The following is a 26,232-nucleotide window of genomic DNA, read 5'->3' as shown; positions in this document are numbered from 1 at the left end:
TTGTAGATGTCTTTGGTGTGTGTTGGGGCCAAAGCAAACCCATGCATGCATCCATCCATAGTCACAATGCTTTGCCCGGGAATCAGGAACTCTGAATGAAACTGGGGTAAATTAAATAGGAGGGCCACACACTTTTCAGTCATCTCTGCCCCGTTGCTCTCCTTGACTGGCACAGTAGAAGGCAGCTTTCTGTCTCCCCAGGTCAGATGGTTCCTGCTGGTTTTCCTTCTAGCTCTGAAAAGGAACAACCAGTGATTGCCATCAGTTGCTTTTTTAAAAAATCTAAAAATTGATGCAAGGGGCCTGAAGTAGGACTGGAGGTGTGTTGGTCAGTTTGGAGGGAGCCGGTTTGGTGTAGTGTTGAAGTGTGCAGACTCTTATCTGGGAGAACTAGGTTTGATTCCCCACTCCTCCACTTGCAGCTGCTGGAATGGCCTTGGGTCAGCCATAGCTCTGGCAGAGGTTGTCCTTGAAAGGGCAGCTTCTGGGAGAGCCCTCTCAGCCCCACCCAGCCTCACAGGGTGTCTGTTGTGGGGGGAGAAGGTGTAGGAGACTGTAAGCCGCTCTGAGTCTCTGATTCAGGGAGAAGGGCGGGGTATAAATCTGCAGTCTTCTTCTTCTTGGTCATGGAGGCACAAACCCTTAAATGAGCATCCTCTTTTCATCCAGCTAATTCAGGACTCGGTCATTGCAGAGATGTTTCCACGGAGCCACCTAGTTCTAGCCAGCAAGCTGCAGTTTTCGGCAGTCTGCTGCTTTGACGTGGCCACCTTTGCCACAGTCAGCAGGGCCCAAGGTGCTCTTGGCCCGGGCAAAGGCTACAATTATGTCTGTGCTGTGATTCTGCAAAAGCACAGGGAACTCCCCCCCCACACACACACACACACATAACCCATATGGGGTGCAGAGTTCTTCCTAGAAGCAGTTTTTAAAATACACGCACACAGATCCAAGTGTTTAGTCAATATGGCGATGAAGATATACCTGAAGACCTGAAAGTATGTGAGGTAATCCCCATTGAAATCTCAGAAGCCAGAGAGGGGGCATGAAAAAGGTTTTGAAGGACTCTTTCCGTAGCTGTGATAGTCCAAAAGAACTTCCTCAGGGCACCCCAAAATCCAGAATAAGTGATGCAAAAAGAAGAGAGATGGAGCAAATAACTTATGCAGGCAGCAGAATCCTGCTTTTCAGTGTCGTCTCTACATAGCTCTGATAATGGCATTGAGTCAGGTCTGTACTTCCCACCTGTCTCTCTAGTGCTCTGCTGTGCTGATTCTCTGGTGGGACCACAGAAGAAGAGGCAACCCCTCTCTGAGGCACACTCTGGGGCCTCCACATATATTCCAATACTTGCAAGGGTGATGTGTGCTTTCATTCTTCAGACCGGACTTGTGGCGTGTTGACCAACCGGCAGCTGCTGTTTTAAGTGTTTTGTTCTCGTTTGCAGATTTTGATGACTTGAAAGGAGCTCCCTACAGCCACGGCTCTGCTCTGAGCAGCTTTCCAAGCTATGACTGGTCCGATAAGGAAGACGCCTGCCAGAGCAAGAAGTTCTCCTTCCCACTTCCCCCAGGAAGTGGCTCCTCCTCAGCTACCTCTGTCCTTCAAAAGAAAGAGACCTTGTTCGGCAGTTCAGAAAACATCACCATGACCACCGTTTCCAAAGTGACCACTTTCGCCAGCGAGGATGCTCTCCAGGACGTGAAATTTTCACCCTTTGCAAACTTCAAAGGTTCCGATTCCCAGTCTGTGGACCAGAGCGACGATGATGTGGAAGACTTTGGGGAATTCGCAAGACCTTTGGCAGAGATGCCCAAAGCTCCAGCTGCGATCCAAGAGGTGGATGCCAGCGCTGCCTCCTTGGGACAAACTAAAGAAGGCACAGATGACTTTGGAGAGTTTCAGAGCGAGAAGCCCAAGATCAGCAAGTTTGACTTCTTACTCGCCACTTCCCAAGGAAAAATGAAATCCAGTGAAGAAATGATCAAGAGTGAGCTTGCGACCTTTGACCTCTCTGTGCAAGGTAAGCCACCTGGGTCATCCGTTGGGCGTCCTTGTTTGCTAGAGCTGAGCCGACTGAGATGCGGAAAACTCATAACAGATTTCTTAACACTTGAGGCCCTCAGAAAAGGGGGAGGATGAGGGCTTGCCAGGTTGGATAAGCAATACTGGGAAGCTGAGTGAGTGGTGCTTTTTATAGTGAAACAGCCAGAGGCCACTCGCTAATATTATGCAAGCTTTAATCAGGCCTCCCTGTACCCTGAACGAGGAAGAGCTAAATTTGGCAGTCTCCACATTTGCAGATTAAATATTATGCATGCTTTTATTTGTCTGACTCTGCTTTTGCTAGCCATGGGGAGCTGGGGGCAAGGGGATTGTACCTCCTTTCCAAGAATCTGATGTGTTCTTGAGTGTTCCTTGTCTGGCCTGTAGGTACATAAGATTACCTGTATCTCTGGTCAGCAAGCAATATTTCATAGGCTCACAGCACTGGCTGACACATAAGTACAGAGTGCAGGCCAAGAGCTCTTTAAAAGCCTCCCCACCCGTATCCACTGCAACACGGGCTTGGAACAGAGCTTTTGGGTGCCTCAGCAGCTCCCTTCCATTTCTGTCTTGCCTTGACATGTATGCGGGAATGAACCATTGAGATTCATGATAAGGGGAGGCCTCAACCAAGGCCTCTATTCTTCCTACTATAGGACGGGGTGGCCAAACTGTGGCTCAGGAGCCACATGTGGCTCTTTCACACATATTGTGCGGCTCTCAAAGCCACCCACCCCATTACCCAGCTTAGAGGAGGCATTTGTCTCTTTAAATCACTTCTCCAGACAGCGGCTTGGAGAATGCATTTAAAGTTAAAGTTACTTTCTACCCCTTCCTCCGTCCCCCATCTATTTTCCTTCCTTGCTTCTCTCCTTCCTTCCAACATCTGATGTTTATTCTGTGTGGCTCTTACGTTAAGCAAGTCTGGCCACCGCTGCTATAGACATTGGCATTTAAGAGCCTTTTGCCTGTGCCCCTGCTTGGGAGAAAGTAACGAAGGCAAAGACCAGCCTTGGAGTTGCCTCTGTTAGCCCTCCAGTCTCCTGTCCCTGACTCAGCCTGATTCAAGCAAATCTTCACACTTCTGCAGATATGAAACTTTTTTTAAAAAATGAACAAGAAAGCAAAAGGTGCAAGTCTTTAGTAGCTGAATTCTGTCTCCCATATTATGTTCCATGGTTATTTTGTGCACTCCCAGATTAGTTTGTGCTGGCATTTCCTCTAATATTCCCTCCGGAACATCAGAAGAGCAACTCTGGATTAGACTGGCGGTCCGTGCAGTTCAGCAACCGGTTCCCCACGCCAGCCACCCTGATGCCATGCAACGCCTCTGGGGAGAGCACAGAGGACCCCAGCAGCTGGTATCAGGAGGCATATACTTCTTCCCAACACGAAGGCTTTGTTTCACCTTCTTCCCCTCATCCTTTTCAGGATCTCACAAAAGGAGCCTGAGCTTGGGCGACAGAGAGATCAGCCACTCCTCGCCTTTGCCGCCCCTCGAGCAGCCGTTCAGAGATCGGTCCAGCACCCTGAGCGAGAAGCCAGCCCTGCCTGTCATCAGGGACAAGTATAAAGACCTGACAGGTGAAGTAGAGGTGAGGCCACCGCCAAGGAGCTGATCTGAGAGAAAGCAGCAGTTTCGTGTAGCACTTTAGATGTTTCAATTGTTCTTAGTCACATCATTGTGTTGATCTTGCGGCTGCTCTCTGAGAGGGGCCCGGCATTCTTGCCCCTCTTGCCAGGGGTTGGGGGTCTGCAACCGAACGTCTGGGCCTTGCCTAAGGCCCCTTCGCAAGTTCCTGGGAGAGTGAGGTTGCCAGCTCTGGCCTGGAGATCTTGGGGGTGGGGTTTGAGGAGGGGGAGGCCCTCCGCAGGAGGCCATGTTCTCCGGGGGGGGCTGGTTCCGCTTGTCTCGAGATCAGCTGTAATAGCGAGAGATCTCCAGAAGCCACCCAAAGCTTGGCGGCTCTTTAGCAGAGACAAGATTCAAACCACAGACTTCACCTCACCAGAGTTACCTGCTTCTAAGCCTCTTGACTTTGTTAGACACAAGGCCCAACTGGATGTGTGGGTTTATCAAGAACTGGGTCCAGGTTCCCTACACGACAGCTGTGGGGAATGAATGGCTGTTAAAAAAAATAAAGCAAAGGAGAGCCCATTTGGCCTTGGAATGCCATTGGAGGGAGAATGGACACCTTCCTTCAAGCCATTCTCCTGCACGCACACACACAAACACACACCCCGGCCTTTTGCTGCTCTACAGGCACAGAACACGCCATGTAAAGCGACAAGAACAGCAAGACAGCTCCCCCCCTCCCCGGTCACCTCCCAGTGGTATTTCAGGACAGGAGAACAGCTTGTGGGGGGAGGCAGGAGCCCTTCCTTCCTTCCTGCCATGGTGGCAGCAGCCCCAGCCCCAGCCCCAAGCAGGCTCTCCTTGGTTTTTTGAACAGCCGTTCCCTGCAGCTGCCGCCTGGCTGCGGGGAACTGCGACTTAAAAACTCACATTTCTAGATTGCTACAATACATACAAAACCTGAAACCTTGGATCACTGAGTGAATGCCAAACAAAACAGGAATACAAAACACAAGGAATCTTAGCATTCAAAAATGCTATTTTGCCGCTATCTCCAGTCTGGATTCCTGGAAGAATTCTATCCTGCCATTCTATGGGTTGTGTAGATCTGAGTGTGCTGCTCTTTGGGTGGTTCTGATCCCTGCCTTCCAGATATGGAGGATGGTGCAGCCAAAGATACATTCCCCCTTGGCCTACACATCCCATTCAGGAGATTATAGAATCATAGAGTTGGAAGGGACCTCCAGGGTCATCTAGTCCAACACCCTGCACAATGCAGGAAACTCACAAACACCTCCCCCTAAATTCACAGGATCTTCATTGCTGTCAGATGGCCATCTAGCCTCTGTTGAAAAACCTCCAAGGAAGGAGAGCCCACCACCTCCCGAGGAAGCCTGTTCCACTGAGGAACCGCTCTAGCGGTCAGGAAGTTCTTCCTAATGTTGAGCCGTAAACTCTTTTGATTTAATTTCAACCCATTGGTTCTGGTCCTACCTTCCGGGGCCACAGAAAACAATTCCACCCCATCCTCTAGATGACAGCCCTTCAAGTACTTGAAGATGGTGATCATATCACCTCTCAGCCTCCTCCTCTCCAGGCTAAACATCCCCAGCTCCTTCAACCTTTCCTCATAGGACCTGGTCTCCAGACCCCTCACCATCTTCATTGCCCTCTTCTGGACCCATTCCAGCTTGTTTATATCCTTCTTAAAATGTGCCCAAAACTGAACACAATACTCCAGGTGAGGACTTACCAGAGCAGAGTAAAGCGATACCATCACATCACGTGATCTGGACACTATACTTCTGTTGATACAGCCCAAAATTGCATTTGCCTTTTTAGCCACCACATCATACTGTTGACTCATGTTCAGCGTATGATTCACTAAGACCCCTGGATCCTTTTGGCACATACTACTGCTAAGACAAGTCTCCCCCATCCTATAACCATGCAGTGGATTTTTCCTACTTAAATGCAGAACTTTACATTTATCTCTGTTAAAATTCATTTTATTGATTTTAGCCCAGTTTTCCAGCCTGTCAAGGTCATCCTGTATCCTGTTTCTGTCTTCTTCTGTGTTTGCAACCCCTCCCAATTTCGTATCATCTGCAAATTTAATAAGCATTCCCTCTATTCCTTCATCCAAATCATTGATAAAGATGTTGAGCAAAACAGGTCCCAGGACAGATCCTTGAGGCACTCCAGTTGTCACTCCCCTCCAAGAGGATGAGGAACCATTCACAAGCATTCTTTGGGTGCGATCTGTCAACCAGTTACAGATCCACCTAACGGTAACAGAATCCAAACCACATTTTACCAACTTGTCAACAAGGATAGTATTATCAAAAGCCTTACTGAAATCAAGATAAATGATGTCTTACAGGATTCTCCTGATCCAGCAAGGTAGTCACTTTCTCAAAAAAAGAGATCAGGTTAGTCTGATATGACTTGTTCAGATACTGGGCAGCAGCATCTAAGGACTGCTTCTTGTAATCTGTACAAAGGTGTCTCAAGTGAAAAGAACCTCCAGTTCTGGATGGCACCTTTCCTGATTTTGTCGCCCTCTATGTAAGGGGGGAAGAAAGACATGAAACAGCCCTGGCTAGCACATCTTCCTTTCTTTTTGTTTTCTCTTTTATGTAGGAAAGCGAGAGGTATGCTTATGAATGGCAGAGATGCTTGGAAAGTGCTCTCCAAGTAAGTATGGTGTCTCCTTCTACCAGAATAACTTCCTTTGTCCTTTTGCATATGCTGCCAGAAAGAAAGAAAAAACTTCATTCTCACACATCCTTAGCTGGGAAGAATAAGGGAGGTGAAATGAAACAGAATTCCAATGGAATGTCAAAAACTTATTGACGCTTGTTCCAGCATAAGCATCAGTGAGTCAGGACTTACCTCATCAAACGTATGGGGGCACAGAACATGTCCATTGCAGATTGATTGATTGATTGATTGATTGATTGATTGATTGATTTCATGGGATTTCAATCCCACCCTCCCCCACAGGTGGGCTCAGAGTGGGTCCCAAGCCACAGAAAGGCGGGAGAGGGGCGGTGGCACAAAGGGAGGCCGGCCTAAAACAGTAACCCATTGAAGCCAAATCATCTCTCATCCTCTGGGAATGGGTGAGGAACCCAGACTAAGCCATGCACCACCTTGACAAGCACCCCTTTCACTTGAATCAAAACCAGGCTTGGCTTCTCAGGAGCCCAAAGAGATTCCACAGCCTTTAAAGCAGTGGTCCCCAACCTTTTTGGCACCAGTGGCTGGTTTTGTGGAAAACAGTTTTTCCATGGACTGGTGCGGGGGTGGGGGGGATGGCATTGGGGTTTTGCTGCCACAGGCTGCCCCCCCACCCACACCCCATCCCTGCCCCCCATGGGGGGGGGAGACTGGGGCTGCTTCTGACCAATCTGCCTTCCCCTCCCATTTAAAGACCCCCACCGATCAGCTGATCAGCCTATAAATGAGGGGTAGGCCGAGGTCACAGCAGTGCTGCCCCTTCTGCCAGCCCAAGACCCGGGTGGATGAAAGAGGTGGTGTGGCCTCACTCTGTGGCCCAGTTGCTAGCAGGCCATGGGCCGGTGCTTGGGGACCCCTGCTTTAAAGCTGCCCGATACAAAGTGAAGATTGTCTGTATTCTGACCGGCAGTGGATTCTCAAGGGCTCAGGCAAAAGACTTCCCCAGGCCCTGCTGCCGGAGGTTCTTTCCTTGCCACGCCTCCCCCTGACAATTCAGCTTCCTGACCTTGATCCTCACGCTCCGCACGGCACCTTCCTTGAGTAGACCCTGCCCTGCTCATCTCTCAGCAGTTGGGAGTGGTTCTACCATGTCCTATCCTATCCTGAATAGGCAGGGCCAGGGAACTCTGTTCTACTGTCTGAAAAGACACACTTTTAACAGTTCTGAAAACTCATACTCCAGATGAGATAAATGGATACTGAACACATGAAGCTGCCTTCTACTTACTCAGACTCTTGGTCTTGTCTACTCAGACTGGCAGCAGCTCTCCAGGGTCTCAGGTGATGGTTTCTCACCTCACCTATTGCCTGGTCTTTTTAATGGGAGATGCCAAGGATTGAACTTGGGACCTTCTGCATGTAAAAGACCACTGAGCCTCTGCCCCTTCCTCTACTGCAGGAAACAGGTATTGAAACAGGAAGAAAAGAGGCAGGCATGAATTGATCCCCAGAAGTGTTTTCTACTCTCACCGGTGTCCAGAATAGTACTGTCTTCTCATTTAAACAAGAAAGTTTTTTTTCTGTTACATTGGTGGCCTAATGAAGACATCTTTATGTGGCTTCTCAGCTATTCTGATGAGAGGAATTATCCACATGGTCCCCTTTTCATTTTTTTGCCAGATCATCAAAAAGGCAAACGACACCCTGAATGGAATCAGCAGCTCCTCCGTGTGCACAGAAGTCATCCAGTCTGCCCAAGGCATGGAATATTTGTTAGGTATGGCTTCTCATCTTGCCTGTGGTGGGCTCTCCTTCCTTGGAGGTTTTTCTACAGAGGGTGGATGGCCATCTGACAGCAATGAAGATCCTGTGAATTTAGGGGGAGGTGTTTGTGAGTTTCCTGCCTTGTGCAGGGTGTTGGACTAGATGACCCTGGAGGTACCTTCCAACTCTATGATTCTATAACCTCCTGAATGAGATATGTAGGCCAAGGGCGAATGTATCTTTGGCTGCACCATCAGCACACTCAGATCTATACAACCCATAGAACGGCAGGATAGAGGTGGTGGGTTCTCCTTCCTTGGAGGTTTTTAAACAGAGGCTAGATGGCCATCTGACAGCAATGAAGATCCTGAGTTTCCTGCATTGTGCAGGGGGTTGGACTAGATGACCCTGGAGGTCCCTTCCAACTCCATGATGCTTTGATTGTATATCTTGTTGATGTTAGAACAGTGACACTCCGCCTGTGGCCCAGGAGCCGCACACAGCAGCATCCCTCAGTGTGGCTCTCGCTCTGTGTTTTAGAAAAGCAGTAAGGCCACTGCATGAGAGGGCTTGTGTTTGGCAGAGATGGCTCCCACCTTGAAGCAGCAGCTGCTGCTGGAGGGACTGCAGGATGGGCAAACTGTAAGCCTCATGCCAAGCAAGGAAGCAAAGGGTCTCTCCAGTCTCCCTATTTCTGTACACCCTGGTCCCAGCACCTGGACAGCTGGCAGCAGCAGAGCAAGCCAGCTACGGAGGAGAGAGAGAGAAACCACACCTACAGCAGCTACTCCAGAAAAGAGCCAGCTGCCTGCAGTAGGTGCTGGCTTCACTCCCCTTTCTGCAGTGCCAGCTTCCTGACTCTCTTGCCTGAGCTGCTGAAGCCCTTCCCTTCACTCCAGATGCACACCCTGCGGTTGCACAGCCTAAGGCTCAGTAGTATTAATAATCATCCATGTGGTGGAGTGGCTCAAAGGGCATACAAGCAATCATATGGCACTTTTGGCTAGTGGTAACGGTGAATGTGGCTCTCCACAGACCACCGCATATTGTTGCATTAGAAGAGCTTGCTCTGTTTTCAGTCCCCAAGCAAATACCCGTTTCTCCAGTTCTCTCTGCCCGGAGTTACAGGAAGTGCCGCAGCTTCTGCATAGCAAACGTAAACTGGGTTTTAGCGGTTTACGTTTGCTACGCAAAAGCCGTGGCACTTCCTGTAACTCCGGCGCAGATGGTGGGAAATCCGACCGGACGCTGCGGAGGGAACAGGATTGTGACTGCGAGATGAGCTGTGTGCGAAAACGGTCTTAAATGATGTTGTTAACTGGACTATTAGAGCCTGATTATGGAATCATGGGGTTGCTGCATGTAACTAAGATTTTGAATAATCTAAATTTGATTTAGTTAATCTTAGAGTCCTTAACTGCTTTTAACTTGTAAGTTGCTGTAATTGCAATGGCCGATGGCTTTACGCAATAAATTTTTACTGAACTGTATTCCCAGAAAGTCTGTGAAGGATGTTTCTGGTGGCTCTGGGTAGCAATCTGAAAGCAAAAGGTTTTTGTACTTTGGGGTGACTTATCCAGACCCACCAGGAGGGGGGGAGTCCTAAAGGAATCAACTCTCCTTACTTATAGAGAGCCACTTTGGTGTAGTGCGGGGACTCTTATCTGGGAGAACCGGGTTTGATTCCCCACTCCTCCACTTGCAGCTGCTGGAATGGCCTTGGGTCAGCCGTAGCTCTGGCAGAAGTTGTCCTTGAAAGGGCAGCTGCTGGGAGAGCCCTCTCATCCCCACCTACTTCACAGGGTGTCTGTTGTGGGGGAAGAAGATATAGGAGATGGTGAGCAGGGCGGGGTATAAATCTGCAATTCTTCTGGAGAAGTGACCTGGGTGGTTCCAGTGCAGCTGCCAGATCACGTCAAACCTATAAGAGAAAAGGATTATATGGGGGAAGGGGGAGACCTGCTGTGGTCCTGTGATGAGGTGAACGTAGCCAGGTGCCCTCTCCATCATCTCCAAACCCATCAGCAGCTGAGGGCTCCTGTCTGTCCAGCTTCCAACTGGGATGGGGCCACCAGAGTGGGGCAGAGGGGCAGCTAGGCCCCTTGTGTCTGCCTGGATTCAACTCTTGAGGAGGGCCTGCTCCTCACACAGCAATTTGCATTTCATTTTCATGGTGATTTTTTTATCCGGCTTTTCCCAGCCAGTTTTGGACTGCGAAATATAAGTCCAAACAGTGCGTTAGTGTCATCGTGGAAGAGCAAAATCCACCTTCACTAACCAGCTCTGCTTCCTCTCCCACCCCACCCCCTCGCATCGTGTCGTAGGGGGTCTGTCTGAGCCGCTTTTGGGTCTTAGTGACTCTTCCGCCCTCTTCTTCGCCTTCCATTAGGGGTTGTGGAGGTTTACAGAGTGACCAAACGAGTGGAGCTGGGCATCAAAGCGACGGCCGTCTGCAGCGAGAAGCTCCAGCAGCTGCTGAAGGACATTGACAAAGTCTGGAACAACCTGATCAGCTTCATGTCGCTGGCTGCTTTGACGGTAAGAGAAACGGGGCCTTTTTGTTGACATTTCTCTTCACTGTATGATGTCTAGGATTTCTGTAATCCTCGTCCAGGCTAGCCCGATCTCATCAGATCTCAGAAGCTAGGCAGGCTCAGCCCTGGTTAGTACATGAACATATATCTGATGCTGCCTTCTACTGAATCAGACCCATCAAAGTCAGTCTTGTCTACTCAGACTAGCAGTGGCTCTCCAGAATCTCAAGCTGAGGTTTTTCACGGCTATTTGCCTGGATCCTTTTTAGTTGGAGGTGCCGGGGATTGAACCTCGAGCCTTCTGCTTACCAAGCTGATGCTCTACCACTGAGCCACCATCCCGCATCTACCACAGGAAACTGCCAAGGAAGCCCAGGGTCACAATGCAGAGACAGGCTGTGGCAGACCACCTCTGAATGTCTCTCGCCTTGGAAACCCTGCAGGGGGCAATAAGTCAGCTGTGATTTGACAACAAATAAAAGGTCTGAATAGATGCTTATTAGCAGTGTTCCCTCTAAGCTGAGTTAGTGTGAGCCAGCTCAGTTGTTTAGGCTCTGGCTCACACATTTTTGTCTTAGCTCAGGAAAAATTGCCCCAGAACAAACTTATTTATTTATGTATTTATTTAATTTGATATGTATCCCACCCTCCCCATGAAAGCAGACTCAGGGCGGCTGAGCTGCTATGTGTCAAGAGTCACTCCATCTTGTTCCTCTTGTCGTGTATTCAATTGTACAATGCTATGCTTCCTGTTTGGTGTAGTGGTTAAGTGTGTGGACTCTTATCTGGGAGAACCGGGTTTGATTCCCCACTCCTCCACTTGCACCTGCTAGCATGGCCTTGGGTCAGCCATAGCTCTGGCAGAGGTTGTCCTTGAAAGGGCAGCTGCTGGGAGAGCCCTCTCCAGCCCCACCCACCTCACAGGGTGTTTGTTGTGGGGGAGGAAGGTAAAGGAGATTGTGAGCCGCTCTGAGACTCTTCGGAGTGGAGGGCGGGATATAAATCCAATATCTTCATCTACCTCACAGGGTGTCTGTTGTGGGGGAGGAAGGGAAAGGAGATTGTGAACCGCTCTGAGACTCTTCGGAGTGGAGGGCGGGATATAAATCCAATATCATCTTCTTCTTCTTCTTCTATGCTGCGCTTGCTATGCCTTTGATATAACTGTAACTTGTTGCTTATCTGGAGGGAGGATGGCATGTCTGGGAATTGGCTAGTTGCTAGGTAACCAAGGTCAAAGAGCTGGAGGAGATGCAAACCATGAACTGATAGTGGGCACCTGCAATGATGAGAGCTTAGCAAAAACCCCGTGAAAAACCCCTGCTTTTGCTTGGCGCGCTTTGGCTTGAATAAAGATCTTGGACTTGGCTTGGCGCGCTTTTGGAATAAAGATCTTGAACTTCAACTGTCTTTTCCTTGATTCTGGGTCTTGTCAAGAATCACTCCATCTTGTTCCTTTTGTCATGTGTAATCAATTGTACCATGCTATGCTGTGCTTCAGTCCTATGCTACTCTTGCTATGCCTTTGATATAACTGTAACTTGTTGCTTATCTGGAGGTAGGATGGCATGTCTGGGAATTGGCTAGTCGCTAGGTAACCAAGGGCAAAGAGCTGGAGGAGATGTGAACCATGAACTGATAGTGGGCACCTGCGATGATGAGAGCTTAGCAAAAACCCTGCGCAAAACCCCCGCTTTTGCTTGGCGCGCTTTGACTTGAATTATAACGGTCAGGGCAAAGGTTTATAAGTTGGGGGAGCTGACAGAGAGGTCAGTTCAGACAACGCATGCGTATACCCATGAAGCTGCAATAAAGATCTTGAACTTCAACTGTCTTTTCTTTGACTCTGGGTCTGACAGGTCTGATACTATGCAGTAGTTCACAACTTTAACACCAGCAGCTCACAAAGTAGAATTTTTGCTCACAAGACTCTGAAGCTTAGAGAGAACATTGCTTGTTAGATGTCTCTTCATACTGATTGATTTGATTTACTCTGTGCAAATTTGCTTTGGAGTCTCAATGAGAATGAGGGATCACAAATAAACCAATAAATATCCTGGTTCAGTTGGACCCATCTAGTCTTGTTTCTGGGTTGCTTAGAAAAAACAGCTTGCTTGCTACCCTTGTTACACATAAATGGGTATCAACAATATTCCCGTTATGAAATATTAAAAGGCATAGGTAGTTTGAGGATGGTACCTTTTTAAAAATTATTATTATTTTAAGAAAATAAGCTATGAGACATCTCCAGATCAGTCAGATCTCTAATTTAATATTGCTCATTAAATAGTAAAGGAAATCCAGATGCTAGTTTGTAACATTCTAGGAAAAGGAAGATATTAACATAAATCTTCCTAATAAGACGTTTAAACTTATGCAACTGGTGCACCCATTAAAATACATACAATTAGAAGAAGAAGACTGCAGATTTATACCCCACCCTTCTCTCTGAATTAGAGTGAGTGAGTGAGTGGAGGGAGGGAGGGACGGTGGCTCAGTGGTAGAGCATCTGCTTGGGAAGCAGAAGGTCCCAGGTTCAATCCCCGGCATCTCCAAAAAAGGGTCCAGGCAAATAGGTGTGAAAAACCTCCGCTTGAGACCCTGGAGAGCAGGGGAGGGATGGTGGCTCAGTGGTAGAGCATCTGCTTGGGAAGCACAAGGTCCCAGGTTCAATCCCCGGCATCTCCAAAAAAGGGTCCAGGCAAATAGGTGTGAAAAACCTCAGCTTGAGACCCTGGAGAGCCGCTGCCAGTCTGAGAAGACAAGACTGACTTTGATGGACCAAAGGTCTGATTCAGTAGAAGGCAGCTTCATATGCAGGAGGAACGGTGGCTCAGTGGCAGAGCATCTGCTTGGTAAGCAGAAGGTCCCAGGTTCAATCCCCGGCATCTCCAACTAAAAAGGGTCCAGGCAAGTAGGTGTGAAAAACCTCAGCTTGAGACCCTGGAGAGCCATGAATGGGGCTGTGGCTCAGTGGTAGAGCATCTGCTTGGGAAGCAGAAGGTCCCAGGTTCAATCCCTGGCATCTCCCAAAAAGGGTCCAAGCAAATAGGTGTCAAAAACCTCAGTTTGAGACCCTGGAGAGCCGCTGCCAGTCTGAGTAGACAAGACTGACTTTGATGGACCCAGGGTCTGATTCAGTATAAGGCAGTTTCATATGTTCATATGAATGAGTGAATGAATGAATGCATTAACAGTCAAAGACAGTTATTTACAAACCACAGACCATTAACCATCCAGTCTTATTACACATGTGAATCCTGCCCTGTGTGATGTCATGGACTTTTATTCCCCTCCCACACCCACACATACCCTCTAGACTTGCTCTGGCAGTCTAATCACTCAGTGGCGAAGGAAAGAAAGTTTTGGAGAAGAGTTTTTAAGGCCTGAGAGAAAGTCTGTCCTTTTTTCACGTCTGCTAAGACAGTAAATCCCTAAGCAGAGTTACTCCCTTCAAAGCCCATTGAAACCAGGGTGCTTAGGAGGGTGTAACTCTGCTTCGAATTGCACTGTGAGAAGGTGAACTGACTAAAAGTTGCATTTTGCACCAAGCCTAAAATCAGCTGTGGCCAAAATGTGAAACCTGCCGACAGGGCGAGATGAAGGCAACAGCCTCCCTGGGAATTTAGTCTCAGTGTGAGATATTTAGACTTATATTGCCACTTTACATAGAGGATTAATGTTCAATTATTACAGCCAATTAGAACTACTGCGCTGGATCAGAACAAAGTTGCCTGATGCCCAGCGTTGTGCTTCCGACTGTGCCTAGCCCACGTCTCCGGGCAGCTGCTGTACAGGCCGTGACAGCGATGCTGTTCAACTGCTGCTTCTTTGTGGCATCTGCTACCTAGAGGGAAACAGCCGCTGAACCAGAGGGATCCACATAGGTGTCATGCCGAGTGGCTGTTGTGACAGCCTTGCCATTGTAGTGGTTAAGTGTGCAGGCTCTTATGTGGGAGGACTGGGTTTGATTCCCCACTCCTCCACTTGCAGCTGCTGGAATGGCCTTGGGTCAGCCGCAGGAGTTGTCCTTGAAAGGCCAGTCTCTGGGAGAGCTCTCTCAGCCCCACCCACCTCACAGGGTGTCTGTTGTGGGGGAAGAAGATAAAAGAGATTGTCGCCGCTCTGAGATTCTGATTCAGAGAGAAGGGTGGGGTATAAATCTATGGCCTTCTTTTTTAAAAAAACAAAGTGTTGTGGGGCTGGGGGTGACTACATTTATTCAAAATCCTCTACTTAATATTCTCACCTTTCTCCTAAATAGAAACCCAAGGCAGGTAATTAATCTCGTGTTGTTTATTGTTGACTTCTGGTGTAAAATACATCTTTTTTCCCCCCGTTGCTCCTGCAGCCTGATGAAAATTCGTTGGACTTCTCTTCTTGCATGCTTCGCCCGGGAATCAAAAACGCTCAAGAGCTGGCTTGTGGTGTGTGCCTCTTGAATGTCAATTCTAGAAGCAAAGTAAGTAATGTAGGAGAAACATTTCCCCACCTCTAAACCTCCCGTTTTCATTTACTCCGAATGTGTGTGTGTGGGGGGGGGTTGTTTCTTGTGTTTTGCTGCAACTATTCCACTAATTTTAACCAAATTGCCGAAGCAGCATCATACACTTTATTTATTTAAAACCTTTTTATGCCGCCTTTCCACTGGATCAGGTTTTCCAAGGTGGCACGCATAAAAATATTAAAACACTTGAACAATTAAAAAGAACATTTAAGATGATAATAATAACACATAAACAACACCAGGAGCCAGGAGGAGGCCCCATGCCCATTTCTGGAGGTGATGCCAAATGAAACAAAAGAAGTCTTCACCCACTGCTGGAAAATGCCCATATAAGGGCGGCACTGGGGGTTTTGCTGCCCCAGGCAGCCACCTCACCCATGCCCCCCCCACCCCTGCCCCCCACGAAGGGGGTTTAAATGGGGGGCAGGTGGGGCTGCTTCCCCACCAGGCTAGAAAGCTGCAGAAGCAGCTGATCTGCCTCCCCCCTCCGGTTTAAAGACCCCCGCCGATCAGCTGATTGATCCCAGGAGGGTGAAAGAGGCGGCATGGTGCTGTCTTTCCTAGTAGGGGGAGGCAGCTTTGGAGTGAGGCTGTGCCGCCTCTTTCATCTGCCCGGGTCTCAGGTGGGCAAAAGTGGCGGCAAAGCACCGGGCAGCATGTGAGGAGGGGTACCTAGCAGTGGGCAGCACCCTAGGCAGCCACCTACATGACCTACTCCCATGCACTGGCCATGTACCCATAGAGGAAGACAGATGGATCTCCTGGGTGGTGGGGGGGGTGCGGTTCCAAAGCTCCAAGCTGTGATGCGGGCAGGACTGGGCTCTCTCTAACCTTCTGCCACCCAGCTGTCTGCCCAGTGCTTCTTCCCCAGCAGGGGACTAGTTGGGGTGTGGTGGGGTGGGGGAATGAGAAGCAGGAACGACCATGGAGGGAATGCTGCACAGGGACTGCATCTGCCCAGCCTGCCTGGTGGAGTCAGAGTCGCTCCTTCACTTGTTCTGAGCAGCTGTCTTGTGTTAATCTGCAGCAGCAAAATAAAACAGGAATCCAGGGGTGCCTTTGAAGGCGAGCAAAATATATTCCAGCATAAGCCGGAGGCAATGAAGAGAGTTCAGACTCAAGAAAGCTTATGCCGGTTTATGCCGACTCAAGAAAGTTTATTCATCCTTTGTCATTAGACTCCTGTTGTTTTTGTAAGGTTCTGATCTGTAACATTTAATCCATATTTTAATCATATTTTTATTTGAAATTACAAATTTGGTCTAAGGCCCATTTAGGTTCATGTGGCAAAATAGAAAAGTGGCAAAGTGAAGAAAAAGAAATATTTCCCAGGCTTTTATGGCACTTCCAGGTCGAAAGGAAAACAATGGGCTGTCTGGTTTGGACTCCCCAGCCTTGTCTGGAGCCTCCCCTGTAACTTCTGGACCCTGAGAGCCTCTTAATGGATGGTGCCCTTCACAGCAGAGCACAGACCTGACGGCTCCTGATAGGCCACGATCATGTGACAGCCCCCCCACACACGCACACACCTTCCTAAAAACATGCATGGGCTGGCCTCACAATGGCAATCTGGAGGTAGAAGGAATACAATATTTCTCTTAATGGATTTTTTTTCCCAATGAAAAATAATGTTTAATCACCATTGATGTAAGGAAAGGGGAAAGTTTGCCAGGGAGGAGATGGCACAGAGTATGGAGATGAAATAGTTAGGGAGCTGGAGAGGAACTGGGGTTGTCATTGCGTGAACTAGCCGGGGGGGTGGGGAGGGGGGTGGAATCCTTTTGCAGCAAACCAAAACTGGTCATTATAACCAGGGCTTTTTTGGGGTAGGAACTCACAGGAACATCAAAAAAGCCCTGATTCTAACTGAATCGCAGACTACCATTTGCTCTCTTTCCTCCAGAGAAGGATTCTAACATGTTTGGAAAGGAGAGGGGAATCGTAGTTTGTGATTCAGAGGCAACCGGAAATTGTGTGACTGAAGCTGGAGTCTTTCAGCATCAAGCCAGGCAGCAGCAGAGAGGCTCAAGGGAGCGAGCGAGTCAACCCAATGTTCCCTGCATTCCCTCTCATAACAACCAGCCAGAGGACTGGTGGCAAAATGGAGACAAGCTGGCTTGGAAGCTTCACTGTCAGATGAGTCAGGAGAGTCCCTGGAGGACAGCTCAGTGGAGACAGGACACCCACATACCACACCACACCCTTTTCAACAGGAGGGCAGTTCTTGCCAGCTGGCTCCTGTGCTTTGGCAATTGCGTTGACCTTTTTGGTTTCAACATTGTTTCAGAGAGAAGAGAAGCCTGCAGAAGAACCTCCTAGAGAAGTACGAACCCATGATTTTTTTTTTAATCTTTTCATGTGTGTCTAAGGCAAGATGGCGGCCCTGACCGCTGCCCTTGTTCTCACTGTGTGTCCAATCACAGTTTTTGTGCCTCCCCTTAACCCCTTGAGTTAATCAACTAATTGACGCTTGCGTTGCTTCCCCTCTTTTTTGTCTCATCAGCATGCCTCTATCCTTGTGAATAGCTTTGCTTTGTGTGGCGGTGTGTTGTTGTGTGGTGAAGAAGTTGCGAAGTCAGCTCTGCATATTAACTCTTGCATGCCTGGCCTAGGACATGGTGGCCTCCCTTGTGCTTGAAGGAGCACACTGGACACTTCGGGTTGTCTGCACTTTGAAATAAACACTAGCTTTGTTGTGAGCCTTCTGCTGGAAAAGAAAACTGTTCAGATGAGACTTCCGCTCTCCTGGTATCGCCACATAAGATTCATGGGTGGGAGATCAGAAATGCAATGCTAGATTGGGGAGGGACGGTGGCTCAGTGGTAGAGCATCTGCTTGGGAAGCAGAAGGTCCCAGGTTCAATCCCCGGCATCTCCAAAAAAGGGTCCAGGCAAATAGGTGTGAAAAACCTCCGCTTGAGACCCTGGAGAGCCGCTGCCAGTCTGAGAAGACAATACTGACTTTGATGGACCCAGGGTCTGATTCAGTAGAAGGCAGCTTCATTTGTTCATATGTAAGCAGAAGGTCCTAGGTTCAATCCCCAGCATCTCCAACTAAAAAGGGCCCAGGCAAGTAGGTGAGAAAAACCTCAGCTTGAGACCCTGGAGAGCCGCTGCCAGTCTGAGAAGACGATACTGACTTTGATGGACCAAAGGTCTGATTCAGTATAAGGCAGCTTCATATGTTCATAGATTTTCAGCCTCTTGTGGAACCCAGCTAGGCTGGGGTGGTGGCGGTGTCTGAAGTATTTGCCTAGGAAAAATCAGATTGCAGGAGGCATTGAGTACCTCTTGCACTCACCCATCATTCTTTGTGAACTCCTCCTCTCCCCTGCCTTGGCGGGAAGGGCAGGATATAAATTAAATAAATAAATAAATAATAAATCTTAAACTTGAGTCGGGTCTACAAATTTGCTGAGGTGTCATCTAGTCCAGGGGTGTCAAATTCATTTGTTAGAGGGCCAGATCTGACATAAATGAGACTTTGTCGGGCCAGGTTATGTGTGTCATAAAATATAATGCCAGATAGCAGAGATATGAACTTTATAAAGGACACAAACACAATTAAACTTTAAAAAAAAATTTAAAAAAATATGCTTAAAAGATTCGCACTCTTGCAATGTTTTGTTTAATGGTTTTTGAAAACTGACACCACTTGCTCTGAATTCTTGCATCAACATCTGGAGACAGTGCTGTTCAGGTGTTGTTCAGATGTGTGTCTGTAAGTTGCAAACCTCCTTTTGATTTATTGACATTCATTACAGAAATCTCATGGCCAATGCTTTGACACTAACACTCAGTGGCGAACATGAAATGGCTGGGCACTGCACATTTTTGTACATAAATTGCTTCATGTGCTGGTCAGCCAATGGAGAAAATAGAGGTTTTGCTCTGTAGCTCCTGCGTGATTGAGCAAGCCTGGCAAAGCAAGCTGTGATGCAGAAAGAAGCAGATGACAGTGAGTTGCTCGCGGGCCTGATAGGAGCCCTCTGGGGGCCTGATCCGGCCCTCGGGCTCCATGTTTGACACCCCTGGTCTAATCTTTATTTACTTAATTCGTGGTCTTTGGAAACCCCGGCCGAGCTTTCTCTCTAATAGGTCCCAAAGTCGCTGATGTTATTCTCCACCCAGGTTAGGCTGAGTGTGTGGGACTGGACCAAAGTCACCCAGCAAACTTCCACGGAAGTGGGGAGAATGGAACTTGGGTCCCCATGACCTTGGCCTGGCACGCTTAACCGCTACCGTCATTTCCCAAAATCTGGGTGCTTCACAGAAGGTAGATCTTTTGAGAAAAGGAGGTCTGAAGATATGGAACGGGTGAACCGAGAGGAGGGAGGGAGCATACCCCCTGAAGTGGAGGAGGTCATCCAGTGAATTCACAGCCCACCCACCAGCCATCACAATTCATGCAGCAATTGGAAACCAAGCTCTGCCCCCCCTCCCCCCCCGGCCCAGACCCATCACACCTCCTGAGATATCAGTAAACAATCCCCCCTGTGCTTTCAGTAGGAGCTAGAAGCTTTTGCGGGGAGGTATTTTTTGTGTGTGTGTCTGTCTGCACCTGGAAGTCATAGCAACCTCTGGTGACCGACTTCTACTGGGAGCCTGGAGGATATTCAAAGAAGTGGCTGAATAGAGACTGCCTCTGTCCTCCTGAGTTCTGGTGTTGCAAGGAGGTCACCCCTCCAAGTGCTTGCCAGAGTCGACCCTGCTTAGCTTCCCAGATCTGACAAAATCGGCCTTGAGAGCCAGTCTGGTGTAGTGGTTAAGTGTGCGGACTCTTATCTGGGAGAACGGGGTTTGATTCCCCACTCCTCCACTCACAGCTGCTGGAATGGCCTTGGGTCAGCCGTAGCTATCGCAGGAGTTGTCCTTGAAAGGGCAGCTTCTGTCAGAGCTCTCTCAGCCCCACCCACCTCACAGGGTGTCTGTTGTGGGGGAAGAAGATAAAGGAGATTGTGAGCCGCTCTGAGACTCTGATTCAGAGAGAAGTGCGGGGTATAAATCCAGGTCAGGGTGGTAGGGGCTAGAAGCTTGTTCTTTTCTAAAAAATGGAGGTGGGGTCTGAGTTAACCATTCCATGGGAGGTCTTCTGTTGATGTGAAAAAGCATCTATGGGAGGTCCTGATTTGGACTGGGGCTGCTGTGGGGAGAAGGTTCACCCTTCCCTGTGTCATTTTCTTAGCACAAATGCTCCTGATAGGCTCATATTCAGTGCCTCCCCCCTGCCAGTTGCTTTCTCTCTGCCTAACTTACCTCACAAGCAGTGCTCCTTCTAAGCTGTGGAGTCATGTGAGCAAAAATTCTACTTTGTGAGCTGCTGCATAAATGAGTGTGCTCAGGGGCCATTTTTCCTGAGCTAAGACAAAAATGTGTGAGTTGGGGGCTAAAAAGCTGTGAGCTAGCTCACGCTAACTCAGCTTAGAGGGAACGCTGCTCACAAGGGTCCTTATGAAGATAAAATCACCCTGTCTCTTCCCAAGCTGCTGAGGAAAAATGTCACACGCCCATGTAATATCTGTCTTTTTTCACTGCTAGGATGAACCACGGCAGAGATGAAAGTGGGCAGTGCATCCCTGGCCAAAAATATCCCCATCCTGGCTGCTTTTTAAGATTTTTTTTTTTAAAGGCAGGCGATCTAGTCCCAGAGATTCCACGCCACATTCCGTTCAGCCCTGAGATATACAAGATGTCGGAATCCACATGTTTGTATACTACGTGTACCCAAGCTGCATTCATTTGACACAGCAAACCGTGGTTTGATCAAAGTAGGAGTCCATTAGCACCCTTGAGACCAACAAAGTTTTATTCAGAATGTCAGCTTTCTTATGCATGCAGACTTCATCAGACAATGGAATGGGATACAGTGAACAGAACTACATATAGGCAATAAATGTAGTCTGTCAATTGCTGTGATATATGAATGTACACAGTGCAACAAACCAGGGTGGTTGGCTTGCACTGAACTAGGGTTTGTAGCTGCTTTGCTAACCACCATTTGGGGCCGGTTGTGATATGGTGAGACATCTGAATTCACTACCCAGTTTGTTGGGTAGCACTTTTTCTTACTCGGCATGGGAATAGCAGTATAAATAAGATGGAGGCAGGTATAGAGGAGAGGCAACAATCAGACAAACCTGGTTTTACTATTTGTACCTTTTAGCTAATTGTGGCCTATTGCACAAAACACAGTTTATCATGCTGTCTGAATGCAGCCTCTGCTGTCTGCCGGGGTGCCTACGCTTCACCCAGGTAGATTTATATGTTCATTTATACTCCACTTTTCTCCCCAGTGCAGACTCAAAGTGGCTTACAACATTCTCCCCTTCTTCATTTCATCCTTGGGAGGCAGGTGAGGCTAACTGTGTGTGATTGGTCCACACTCACCCAGCCAGCTCCCATGAAAAGGATGGGGATTTGCGGCTGTGTCTCCTGGGTCTAGTGCGCCACTCTGCCACGCTGGTTCCAAAGTGCCTGGTCACAGGAGTGCCCTACTCAATGAGGCCTTGATCAAAACCCTTCCTTGCATCCCCACCCTTGCAATGGATCCAGAGGAGTTAGTCGCCTTCGTCTGTTGCTGCAGCTGACCAGGAGAGCTGTGTTTCTCGAAAGCTTATGCTACAATAAAAGTTGTTAGTCTTAGAACTTACTACTGGATTCTTTACTATTTTCCACCCTTGCAAGCTGGTCTTCACAACAACAACAACTTGTTTCTTGGAAAACACTTATCATTAAGTGCAGCATTAATCGTGCCGCTGTGTTCTGTAAAATTACATAAAACATCTTAAATCAGGCAAGCCTCAAGGCGAGATAATCCGTCCCTGGCTGAGAGACAAATGGCTTTGAGTTTGCTTTAAGAGCTCAAGAGAGTCCCTTTTGCCCAGTCTTCCCCTCCCCTCCTCTGATAAAGCCATGGTGTTAAGAAGGCTGGCACGGACACCTCTGCTGCTGCTTTGCCCAGCCGGCCATTGTCAAAGTTGAGCCCTTGGGGTTTGTTCGCTTGAACAGGACTCTCAGCTTGTTTGTGGTTTCCCACGCTGTGTTCAGACAGACGGCGGCTGTGGGAGAATGGTTAGCAGCTTAAAGGAGGTTGAACCCAGGGCAGCCATGGTGCTGTTGCAGCCAGCAGAGAAATGAAATATACTTAGCTTTCTAAATTAGCAAGCATTTGCTATTAGCAATAGTAATCACTAGTCATTGCAGCTGCTATTTTAATTATATTTTTACAGTTTATTACAGCTATTTTACTACCTATTTACTATCTATTGAGAGAGAGCCAATTTGGTGTAGTTAAGTGCGCAGACTCTTATCTGGGAGAACCGGGTTTGATTCTCCCTCCTCCTCTCGCAGCTGCTGGAATGGCCTTGGGCCAGCCATAGCTCTGGCAGAGGTTGTCCTTGAAAGGGCAGCTGCTGTGTGAGCCCTCTCAGCCCCACCCACCTCACAGGGTGTCTATTGTGGAAGATATAGGAGATTATAAGCCACTCTGAGTCTGATTCAGAGAGAAGGGCAGGGTATAAATCTGCAGTCTTCTTCTATTGCATCTGCTACTAAATGATCACTTTATTGAGAAAATATTTTGAGCTGCTAGTGTTAATTGAACATATTACTTTTCCAAATAAATAAAATACGTTTAGTAGTAGTAGTTAGGGTTGTCAATCCCAGGTGGGGGCAGGAGATCCTCCGTTTTTGGAGACCCTCCCCCCCCCTGCTTCAGGGTCATCAGAAAGGGGGTGGAATGTCTGCTGGGCACTCTATTGTTCCCTATGGAGACCGATTTCCATAGGGTATAATGAAGAATTGATCCATGGGTATCTGGGGCTCTAGACAGGCTGTTTTTTGAGATAGAGGCACCAACTTTTCAGCATACTATCCAGTGCCTCTTCCCAAAACACCCTCCAAGTTTCAAAATGATTGGACCGGGGGTCCAGTTCTATCAGCCCCAAAGAAGGTGCCCCTCTCCTTCATTATTTCCAATGGAAGGAAGGCATTTAAAAATGTGCAATCCTTTTAAATGTGATGGCCAGAACTCCCTTTCAGTTATGCTTGTCACACCCTTGCTACTGGCGCCACCCCCAAAGTCCCCAGATATTTCTTGAATTGGACTTGTCAACTCTAGTAGCAGTACAATATTTAATGTAGCTACTGCTGATGCTTATTTCATTTAGAGGATAGTGTTAATCAAGAAAAGTAGTATTTATTTAGAGACTTCCTCTGTTGTCTTTCTTTCTCAGAGCCGGATGTCTCTATTTTTGGAGGGGGGCAAAGTTAAAAAATGGTGCCCCCCACTACCCTCCCACCATGTAGATCTACCTATTTTTGGAGGGGAAAGGAGTGCTAGTGGCAGCCCCCTTGCTCTGGCACCCGGGGCACCTGCCCCCTCTCTCCCCCCCACAGATCCAGTCCTGGTCTTTCTCACCAATTCAAGACACTTGAATATTGTATTTGTCTGAAATATTTAATTTCTAAGTAAAGCAAGCATTCAGCAATTAGATTAAACAATAGTATAACTAATTTACTGTTGTTTAGTATGACTACTATATAGTCATTTATTAGACTGCTTTTACTCATCTTAGAATATATAATTTTCTACGACTTGGGAGCAAAACATGTTCAGTAAAACTATAATTAAAATTTACAATAAAAATAGAGAATGAAAAACAAATTCAATAGAGGCGGCAGGCAGAATTTAGTGTGATAATATTTCATGCCTTCAGCAGCTTCCCTGTAACTGGAGTCATGATATCTCATGGTTCACCTTAGCTAGAAGAATATTGTTATTGATAATGATAATATTGTTATGAGAAGGGCCTGTGATGAAATTCAGGGTTTGAGCCATGTTGGGGGGGAGCATTTTCACAGGCCAGTTGTGCACCTGGTGAATTCACAGACCACATCAGTGTGATATTGGGGGGGGGGGCACTTGCTGCCTATACGATTCTAAGCCCTTGGTTCCAACTGCTTGTGATTTGAGGATGGTGTGTTAGACCTGCTGTCAAAATAAGGCCAAAAATGGCCCTTGGTGCTGCAGGTCTTTCCCATCCTCGCCGTCACACATCCAAGTGGTGCAGATCAGCTCCGCTGTGTTGTGAGACCTCCCCCCACCCCCCACCCCCTTTTCTCTCTTGAGCAGCCCAGTTCTGTTCTGTCGTTTCCCCACGAAGCTCAGGGCAGCAATGCCTGGCTCCCCTTTCCCCGCTGTATCCTCGCCACAATCCCATGAGGTCAGTTAGACTGGGTGGGCTTTGTGACAGAATGGGGATTTGAACCCAGATCTCCCACATCCAGGTCTGCCATTCTACCGGTTACACCACACTGGATGTCCAGCTTCACTGAGGAGGCTGTGATCCAGAGGGGGACAATCCTGCACATGGAGCAGCTGTAGCATCTTTGAACTGTCACCACCTTGATGCAGACTGAGTGCCTGAGGTTATGTCCTCGGGCTGACATAATTCTGCTTCTAGCCTCAGTTTGCTGAGTGGGAAACTGTGAAGTCCAGTTTGAGTACCTCTGCTCAGAGGGAGAAAGGAGCAGCAGAAGTTTCTGAGAGACTCAGAGAGCCATGTGCGCAATATAAAGCTGCAGTACTGCAGTCCGAGCCCTCTGCTCACGACCTGAGTTCGATCCCGGGGGAAGCTGGGTTCAGGTAGCCTGCTCAAGGTTGACTCATCCTTCCATCCTTCTGAGGTCGGTAAAATGAGGACCCAGCTTGCTGGGGAGAAAGTGTAGATGGCTGGGGGAGGCAACGGCAAACCACCCCGTAACAAAGTCTGCCGTGAAAATGTCGTGATGCAACATCACCCCAGAGACAGAAACGACTGGTGCTTGCACAGGGGACTACCTTTACCTTTTTTTAAAGGACCACATTGACTTCCACGCCAGGCATGGGGCCAGCACCTCAGTGGGCTTGAAGCTTACCTGTTCTTCTGGTGGCGGTGATTTCAAGGTAGAAACCACTTACCAACCACAGTCTCCACTGGACAAGGGTCTTGCCCACTTTTCTGAAGCATGGGGCAAGTGCCACATTGAGGAACAGTTCTTAGAAGAGCCACAGGGGGGTTACAGAGCCACATGTGGCTCCTGAGCCCCTGGGTGAGTTTCACTGCTCTGGAGTGAAGTGCCCCTCACACACTTCCATCAGTCAGTGGTAACCGTGGTCCAGAGTTGCCTCTGCCTGGCACCGAATCTGCATAAAGCTAACCATGTTTCCTCTTAACTTGGATTTGCAGTCCTGCCTCAAATTCTGATTAGTCCTAACTGTGGATGGTGTGGCTGTGTGTCTGATGCTGGCTGGCCTGGGGAGGTTGCACTCAGCATGGGAAGGGCTTGCAGGGAGAGCAGGACGTTGCAACCCGATAGCCACTGGTTGGGGGCAGCAGGATGCCTCTCCTCCTCTCAGTTTCCCCCCTTCTTTAGAAGAGCTGTTTTATAGACATCACCTTGACAACATAACATTCATCGGGACCATCTATGGCCCTGTCCTTTCCAGGGCCTGTTCGCATATATTCCCCCAGACCCACCATAAACAGTTCCATGGTAACAGAGCAGTTGCAAAGTGCCATACAAATGTCGTGTGTGTGCATAGTGCGTTGGGGCGACCGTATGCACCGTGATCCAGTCCTTCCCTCTTGGCACTAAGCTCCCCCAGCAGACACCGCAGGCCTCTAATGCGTTGTGTATTTTTCCTTCCCAGGCCTTTAATTCAGAGACTGACAATTTCAAGCTGGCTTACGGAGGGCACCAGTACCACGCCAGCTGTGCCAACTTCTGGATCAACTGCGTGGAGCCCAAGCCCCCCGGTCTCATCCTGCCGGACCTGCTGTGAAGGCTGCTGTCGACTGGATCCCATCCCAAAAGGGAACGATACACTGGAAGGGGGAGGGGAGGGGGTGGGGTAGGTGGGCTGCAGGGGTGGGGCGGGGCAATAAATGTGAAAACTGTTCTGAGCGAGTGCTTAGAGTATTTATAAATTGTCGGTTCCAGGCTCTGTTTCCAAGGGCAGAAGCCACTATTTCTCTCCAAGCGAAAGACTTTGCAAAGGATTTGGAAAGCAGTCCAGACCATCAGGGTGGTGGATTGTGGTTTGGTTTGGTTTTGCACTGAGGCTGCCTTTCTTGAGTACAA

The 26,232-nt window shown here is 48.5% G+C and overlaps 1 protein-coding gene across 9 annotated transcripts in view; it reads left to right on the top strand.

The window, feature by feature from the left end:
* SYNRG (synergin gamma) overlaps window positions 1–25,981 on the top strand; it is an 82,801-nt gene extending 56,820 nt beyond the window's left edge. For 6 of the 9 annotated variants that reach the window (XM_060258755.1, XM_060258754.1, XM_060258753.1 and 3 more), the window contains 8 exons: window positions 1,448–2,023; window positions 3,478–3,641; window positions 6,266–6,319; window positions 7,985–8,081; window positions 10,458–10,606; window positions 14,954–15,064; window positions 17,397–17,432; window positions 25,802–25,981. In XM_060258755.1, the coding sequence (XP_060114738.1) occupies window positions 1,448–2,023; window positions 3,478–3,641; window positions 6,266–6,319; window positions 7,985–8,081; window positions 10,458–10,606; window positions 14,954–15,064; window positions 17,397–17,432; window positions 25,802–25,933 (1,319 nt within the window). In that variant the 3' untranslated portion in view covers window positions 25,934–25,981. The remainder of the gene's footprint in view (window positions 1–1,447; window positions 2,024–3,477; window positions 3,642–6,265; window positions 6,320–7,984; window positions 8,082–10,457; window positions 10,607–14,953; window positions 15,065–17,396; window positions 17,433–25,801) is intronic. The other 3 variants (XM_060258756.1, XM_060258751.1, XM_060258750.1) reach the window with 1 other exon arrangement.
* Window positions 25,982–26,232: the final 251 nt, after the last annotated feature.

The sequence above is a fragment of the Heteronotia binoei genome, chromosome 18 (assembly GCF_032191835.1).
Source record: "Heteronotia binoei isolate CCM8104 ecotype False Entrance Well chromosome 18, APGP_CSIRO_Hbin_v1, whole genome shotgun sequence".
NCBI lineage: Eukaryota > Metazoa > Chordata > Lepidosauria > Squamata > Gekkonidae > Heteronotia > Heteronotia binoei.
Note: the sequence above shows the minus strand (reverse complement) of the source record. Positions and strands in the feature narration are given on the sequence as shown.